Below are 8,108 nucleotides of genomic sequence, written 5' to 3' on the forward strand. Positions count from 1 at the left end.
GGGGGGAGGGGGGGAGGGGAAATATTTATGCTAAACAAGTGGAAAAGAAGAGAAGAAAGGATGTTACGAAGCAGGGGGGAGGGGGGGAGGGGCGCAGAAAGACTGTCCAGGAACCGAGGAAACCGCCTCGCCTCGCTTGACGCCTGCCAGCTTTGTTTCTCCGCCTCCCGGGCTCCCCTTCGACCCCCCTTCCAAAGCCTAAAACCCTATAACCCAAATCCAAATCCAAATCCCAGGTCAGTGCAAGGTGGACGAGACGGAGAAGGGCTGGTACATCACCCTCATACACAAGGTAGGATGAACATGTATAGACATACAGACATACACAGACAGACATGCAGACAGGCAGATACGCAGACAGACAGACAGACAGACACGTTTGCGGCCGAAGGGAAAAGGGGTAATGAACGGGGGGAAGGGGAGAGAGAGCGGGAAAGGCGTCCTTGATTCCTCTGTTTTATATATGTTGTGGGTTTTTCCTCCCATCCTCACCCCCCCCTCCTCCACCCCCCGGGCCTCAGGACCCCAAGATGCAGTTGGAGGAGGAGCGGAGGAACAAGCGGTCGGAGGCTGAGCGGGAGGAGGAGGAGCGGCACATGGCGGCGTTGCAAGAGCAGGTACGACATGAGGGGGGAAGGGGGAGGGGCGGAGAGAGTGGGAAATCGGGTGGGGAGGAGGGGGAGAGTGTGTGTGTGTGTGTGTGTGTGTGACGGGGGGAAGTGAGAGGGGAGGGGGAAGGAGGGGCTATGGATGGTTGCCAAGTGGAAAGGGTGGGAAGGGGAAGGGGGAGAAGGAGGGACGGCGTGTTAGGTTGGCACGACGTGTTTGTTTGCACCACCACCACCACCACCATCATCATGATCATGATTACCATATAATTCCTATCACACTCTCCCTCGCTCGTCCCACCAGTGACATTAGATCATGAAGCTACCCCCCCCCCTCTCCCTTCAGCTTCACTCGCTCCTGGTTCGTCTTCCACCTTCTCCCCCGCTTAGGACCCCCTAGCGGCAGTTTCGAACTTTGCGGACGCCTTCCGGCAGCAGGTCATTCCTTTTCTCCTCCTGCGTTTGATCCCCCTCCCCCTCCCCGTCCTCTCCCCCCCCCACCACCACCACCACCATCACCGCCGCCGCCGCACACACGCATACACACTCTCTCACGCCCCCGTTTCGCCCCCTCCTTCCCCTCCTCCCCCACCCCTCACCTCCTCACCTACGTAGATTGCCCGGGCCAAGCGAGCCCGTTTGGAGAAGGGCGAGCCCCTCTCTGAGGAGGAGGAAGACGAGGAGGCGCACACTTTGCAGCGGGATGAAAGCGAGGTGGGGGGCGGGGAGTTTTGCTGGCGAACCACGAACACGTCGCGGGGGGTGTTGGAAGGGGATGGCGGGGTGGTGATGGTGGTGGCGGTGGTGGTGGTGGGAGCAGGGGCTTAGTTAGGGGGAAATGTGTTTTTGTAATTGTGTGTGTATTGTGTATGTGATGGGGATGGAGAGGGGGGGGATGGAGGTGGCGGTCGGGGTTGAGCGGTCCTGTACATCGAGGGCTCTTGGCGCCCTTGCTGCTGCTGCTACTGCTGCTGCTGCTTCTTGTATTGCACATACCCCGCCAACACTCCCACACCTACACCCCCTCCTTAACACACACGCACACACACACACACACACCCAACACTGTGCACACCGCTCACCTCCTTCCTTGCGACACCGTTCCGCTGTCCGGCTGCTGGTGCTCATAGGGCCCCATTAAGATCAGTCTGGGGCTGGGAACCACCGGCGGCGGCGGCAGCGGCGGTGGTGATGGTGGCGGCAGCGGCGGTGCGGGTCCTTCCTCGGCGGCGGGAGCGGCGGCAGGGGCGGCGGCACCCGCCAGGCTTGCGCGGATAGCCCGCGGCGGCGGCGGCAGCGGCGGCACGACGGGGCTAGTGGCGGCGGCGGGTGCTGGAATCTTTGGGGATGATGATGGTGAGTGGCAGTCTGTAGCTCCCGGGTGGGGAGCTACCCCCCGCGGTGCTGGTGGCGGTGGGGATGATGGGGATGACGGTGCTTTAGAAACAAAATAAACATTTTTTCTGAAGCAACCAACTGCCTTAGAGAGCGGGCCCCGCTCAGCGGGGTAAAGGGAGCGGTAATGGGTGAGTAAAACACCGTCATCACCACCACCATCATCATCACCACCACTACCAGGGGTGGCGGGGGGCCCCAGCGGGGGGGACTGGAGGTGCTTCCGCAAGATTGCGGCGGTGACGACGTATCGTATCCCCCGGTCGAGTGTTTTTGTGGGGTGTGTAAATGTGGCGGTGTGAGTCGTGATAGTTGGGCAACACACAAACAGGCGATTCAACTTTCAGCTTTACTGCTGCTGCTGCTACTGCTGCTATTACTGCTGCTGGTTGGGGTGATGGTGGTGGAAACGGTATGTATATATATATATATATATTTTTTTTGTAATGTTACAGAGTGGGAGGCTTCTGGGCCGCTTTATCACATTGTCAGTTCTAGATCATTTATCACCTTATAGCACCATCCACCACTACCACACTGTACTTCGCCATACGAACTGTAAGTCCAAGGCGGCGGATCCAGCCTTCAGGGACCCCTCCTCATCCATTCACCCGAATATCCGAAGAGACGGAGGGTTCGGCAATCGCCACCAATCCAACGTGCGAATCTGGTCCTTCAACTGAGACCACAACTCCACATCTCAGCAGCTAGCCAATATCTCGCGCTCCCGACTAAATCGGGGTTCTCCCCAGAAATCGAACCCAGAACCTTAAACCGCTAATTGCAGTAATGTCAACCCAGACCAGACCATATATATATATACTGCAGTAGATGGTTGGTGGTGATGTTGGTTCCCCCTGGCCCTGGCTGCTGTTATGGTTGTTCGTTTTCGGTTTTCGGTTTTGCAGACGGTGACGTGGGACCTGGCGACCGCGGTGGCGGGTCCTTGCAGAAGCAAAGCAAGTTGGAGGAGCTGATGCAGGTAACGGGGGGGGGGGAAGGAGGGGGTGAGAGGGGAAATGGGAGGGAAAGGCGGAGGGAGGGGGAAAGGGGGAGGGGAGCGAAAGACTAGCCACAGACGAGTGGTGAATCAGCTATTCCAAGAGATAGACGGATACTACTCCGCAGGATTAGACAGACAGACATACATACTGCATCAGGAAACTGGGGGGGAATATACGGGGAAAGGCAGGGTTTCGCAGGGTAGCGGCCGTAGGGTGGAAAAGATATGGACCCCCTGTCTCATACATCATACACACACATATGCACACGCGCGTACACACCCACACACACCCACACACACACGTCATCACCTTCCCCACCACCACCAAGAACGCCACAACAACACGGTGGCCCCCACCCCCCAGGCTGAGCTACGCGCCAAATCCAATGCCTCCGCATCCGCACCCAGGGATGGCGATCGCCGACTGGATTACTGGTACGTCATGTACGGGTTATTTACGTGTACGAACGCGTGTACGAATGCGTGTGTGTGTGTGTTTCGACATGTTGCGTTGCGTTGTGAGGATGGTAGTGCTCTCGTGGTGGTGGTGGTGGTGGTGGTGGTGTCAAGAGAGTGGGGAGTTGGAAGTTATGAAATGAATAATCGGTTCAGCGACCACATACATACGTACATACATACGTACATACGTACATACATACGTACATACATACATACATACATACATGCATACATACATGCATACATACATACGTACATAGTCGGCGCTATAGCCGCGAACACCACTACCACCACCACCACCCAGTAGTAGTTCCTATCGCCACCACCGCCAGTACGGCGACGGCTGTTCCTGCTCTCTCTGAAGGTCTTCCTCCCCCTACACACACACATATCCACGTCTCCAAGTAAAACAACCCATTCAGCTATTCCTCTACCACTGTTCCCCTTCCTGGACGACTACAGCTACGACTATTTCCATTTGTCTTGTCATGAGGTGATTGTCATGAGGTGAATAATGTTCTTCTGCATATCGCGACTTCCTCCTCCTTCGTCAACCTCTCGTATGATGTACTGCTTCTTGCTCGTTTTGAAATATACACACACACACACACACACACAATTACGCGCGCGCATGTTCTTGTTCTCACCTCACCCATATCTTTCCCCCGTTTCTAAACCCCCTAACCATCCCTACCCGCCAACCGCTAACCGTCACTGCCAACCGCCACACAGGCTAGCTCCCGGTATTGTGGTGAAGGTCCTTGCCAAGGGGCTCAAAGAGCACGGGTACTACAAAGAAAAGGTGGCTGGGGGCCCAGAGGGACATGTGTGTGTATGTGTTTTAATACGTGTGTGTGTGTTTTAATACGTGTGTGTGTGTTTCAACACAAACTGAGGGCCGCGAGAAGCAGTACATCATACGAGAGGTTGACAAAGGAGGAGGAAGTCGCGATATGCAGAAGAACATTATTAACCTTCATGACAAGACAAATGGAAATAGTCGTAGCTGTAGTCGTCCAGGAAGGGAGCAGTGGTAGAGGAATAGCTGAATGGGTTGTTTTACTTGGAGACGTGTGTTGGGGGAGGAGCTGTGTATGTGTTTGTGCGTGACTGTGACTGTGCCGTATGGTTTTAAGGATACGCGCAGTCACAGCCACACACACACACACACAGCCACACACACACAAAAATGACATCATTTCCTCCTTCCCCCTCCCTCCCCACTTCCCCCCCTCACTTCCCCCTCCCCCCACCCCCGCAGGGTGTAGTCGAGCGGGTTATAGACCGTTACGTGGGGGAGGTGTCCATGTTGGTTGACGGTACGGTTGTACGAGTGGATCAGGCCCACTTGGAGACGGTTATTCCGTCCCCTGGGGGTCAGGTGCTGGTGCTGAATGGGGCGAACAGGGGCCGCAGGTGAGCGGGGGGCCGGGGGTTTGGGTTTGGGTTTGGAGGGGTGGGGTGGGGGGATGCGGGGTGGGGGGAGTTGGTTGGGTCATACGATTGAGGTGTTGGTTGGGGGTGGTTGGGTAGGGTGGGGCGATAGCCACTTTGATGCTGAGTTGGTTATATTGTTAACTGACCAACCATCCACGCAAGCACTCGTGAGACAACTACATCGTCAACCGCCAACCGCAGGGGGACGTTGCTCGCCATCGACACGGCCAAGTACCAGGCACAGGTACGACAAATCGTACTTCACCAAAACGTACTTATAAGGCGTGTGTCTATATATGGGGGCCCTGTATAGATGTGTATATGCTATAAAACCCAATATGGCTGTCAGATATCTCTAGCTTTGTAACTGTAAGTGTAATTGTAATCCTGTAATGTGCTCCGTTGGTAAGGTTGGGGCCGAGGGGACGGGGTGAGGAGGGGGAGGAGGGGGAGGAGGAGAGGGGAGATCACGATCCCTAGGGTTTCTCACACGCGCACACACACGCACACGCACATACACAGTGCCGAACGTGTCTTCCCTCACGTTGACAAACCCCCCTCCTCCCCACCTCGCCTCCCCAGCCCAACCCTTTTATCCTTTCTGTCTTCCTTCATCTAACTCATGCTTTTGCTAATCCTTCCCCTCCCCTTTTTTTGCTCGCTCACTCGCTCACTCGCTAGTGGTTCGTCTTTTCCCCCCCCTTTTTTCTTCTCACCTGCCTCCTCTCCTTTATCCTTTCTGTTTCTTTCATCTTCGTATGATGTTCATGCGAATCCTCCCCCCCCTTCTTTTTGCTTCTCACCTGCCTCCTCTCCTCTCATGTCCTCGGTTCCTGTTCTCTACTCTCCCCCTCCTGTTTCCTTCTTTCCTCCTCCTCACCAACCAGGTTAAGCTGATTGATGGACCTTCCAAGGGCAAGGAGATTTGGATCGAGTACGAGGATATCAGCAAACTGGACTCTGATGCAGCGGGGGCAGCAGGAACTGGCGGCGGTGCCGGCGGCGGCGGCGGCGGGAGCAGCCGTGAACGGTAGTAGTCGTAGTCGTAGTCGTACTAGGTGTCGTACTAGTCGTAGTACTAATAGCCGGAGCGGTGTCGAAAAGACCTGGGAAATGTGGTTGTTGTTATTTATGGTGGTGGTGGTGGCGGTCGAGGCTTCTTTTGGCAGTTGAGGTGGCTGTGCGTATTTTATATCTGTTCATTATTGGCATTGGGACCAGGGTTCGACACCCCGTACGGGGCCCGTAAGTTTTTGGCCTTTTTTCGGTATCCCCGTCAGGGCCCGTAGGATTTTTCGGTGGCTCCCGTAAGGATTTTGGGGCGCGAAGGGCCCCGTACGGGGCCGTCCCCGGACCGGCCGAAGGCCGGTTACGGTGGCTCCCGTAAGGAATTTAAGGATTTATAAGAGGCCGTACGGGGCCCTGTAGGGGAGAGGACGGACCATATAAAGGATGGAAAGCCTGCAAGCCAACCTGTTCCCACAAAGAAAGTAGATGATAAGCCTTTTTGACGTTAGCAAACTTAATTTGAATCCATACGGAGAGGATGATAATGAGGAGGTTGCGACTGACCCAGAGATTGAATTACTGGTACAAGCAACATACCCCGCTAGTGACGATGAAGCTTTTAGTGCCAGTGACTACGAGACCGACGTAGAACGAGATACCGATGAGTCGTGCGTGGATGAGGATTTTGATGAGGAGGAGGAGGAGGAGGACGAGAAAATGGAGCAGAAGGGATGGGCGGCCGCGGCGGCCAAGGCGCTTGGCTTTCGCTGAGTGTGCCGTGTCCCCGAGTGTAATGGTTCACGAGAAAATAACGAACATAACGATTTACAGGGCAAAAAAATGCAAAGCGTCACTTTCCACAGCGTTTCAGCCAAGGACAGTGCCCCCGTAAAGGTTTTGCGGGGGTTACAGGGGCCCCCGTAAGGTTTTCGGCCGGTACAGGAGCCTGGTACGGGGGCCCCTCCGTAAGGAAAATTTGGGAGGTACGGGGGAGCCCGCAAGTTTCAGGAAGTTCAGTGTCGAACCCTGATTGGGACCACCGCCTCGCCGGGTGGGGCCCCCGATCACATTGTTCCCATGCTGCTGAGGGGAAAGGCATACTGAGAAAAGATGAAGACGACGATATTTAGTGAGTAGTATAGGTGGAGGAAGTTGTGAACAGGGGGGTCTTGGTGAACCTTGGAAGCCGAAAGGGGGCGAGGGGGGGGGGAAGACATGCGACACGTCGTGTCGTGTTTTTAAAGCCGCGCAGCAGCTGCTGCTGCTGCTACTGCTGCTTGCTGCTACTGCTGCTGCTTGCTGCTACTGCTGCTGCTTGCTGCTACTGCTGCTGCTTGCTGCTACTGCTGCTGCTTGCTGCTACTGCTGCTGCTTGCTGCTACTGCTGCTGCTTGCTGCTACTGCTGCTGCTTGCTGCTACTGCTGCTGCTTGCTGCTACTGCTGCTGCTTGCTGCTACTGCTGCTGCTTGCTGCTACTGCTGCTGCTTGCTGCTACTGCTGCTGCTTGCTGCTACTGCTGCTGCTTGCTGCTACTGCTGCTGCTTGCTGCTACTGCTGCTGCTTGCTGCACGCTTTGCTGGGGCGCGTCAGGGGGCCGCGTCACGGGATGCTGAGTATGACGGGCCTCCCCTGGATGACACCTTGTTTCTTTCGGCTTGGATGCAATTTAGGTGAGGGGGAAAATGTACGGGCGACAGCAACGTCAAGAAAGCTACAAGTTGCACGCTGCGCACGAGTCAAGAATGGAAAGTAACAAAGTAATAGCTGCCTGCTGACGACCAAATAAAGTTGCAAACTGCTGCGGGACGAGTGCAGCTGCCTGCGCGATAGCTGTATTACGGAGCGGGAATACAGCTGGCTTTCCGGTGCAAATCAAACCCGGCAGAAAGAGCCAATCAGCCCACACCGCAAGCCTGTTTAGGCTTCCAACCGCTCCGCTTCAGACCTTCACCACGGTTTGAAACTTTTTGAAGTGGCAGACAGCTTTGTGTGGCCATTTGACCCATCATCGTCGCCGGTCCCCCTGGCCACGGGACTTGGGGTTAATGCCAACAGCCCAGCTCAGTACAGTTCCAAACACACACACACGAGCATGGGGCTGATGGCTGTGCGTGACATCGTGACGGAATGGCAGCACCACGCGGGGGTGGGGTGGGGAAAGACGAACCACGAGCGAGTGAAGGTGATGCCAAGGAAA

General features: G+C 55.7%; 1 protein-coding gene across 1 annotated transcript in view; it reads left to right on the forward strand.

Moving 5' to 3' along the window:
• Positions 1–6,643, forward strand: part of spl4 (splicing factor-like protein) — a 7,580-nt gene extending 937 nt beyond the window's left edge. The window contains exons 3-12 of the mRNA XM_002950659.1: positions 237–292; positions 522–617; positions 1,224–1,322; positions 1,739–1,964; positions 2,912–2,985; positions 3,371–3,441; positions 4,198–4,267; positions 4,727–4,881; positions 5,104–5,146; positions 5,790–6,643. Coding sequence (XP_002950705.1) covers positions 237–292; positions 522–617; positions 1,224–1,322; positions 1,739–1,964; positions 2,912–2,985; positions 3,371–3,441; positions 4,198–4,267; positions 4,727–4,881; positions 5,104–5,146; positions 5,790–5,936 — 1,037 coding nt within the window. The 3' untranslated portion in view covers positions 5,937–6,643. The remainder of the gene's footprint in view (positions 1–236; positions 293–521; positions 618–1,223; positions 1,323–1,738; positions 1,965–2,911; positions 2,986–3,370; positions 3,442–4,197; positions 4,268–4,726; positions 4,882–5,103; positions 5,147–5,789) is intronic.
• Positions 6,644–8,108: the final 1,465 nt, after the last annotated feature.

This window comes from Volvox carteri (assembly GCF_000143455.1).
Source record: "Volvox carteri f. nagariensis unplaced genomic scaffold VOLCAscaffold_20, whole genome shotgun sequence".
NCBI lineage: Eukaryota > Viridiplantae > Chlorophyta > Chlorophyceae > Chlamydomonadales > Volvocaceae > Volvox > Volvox carteri.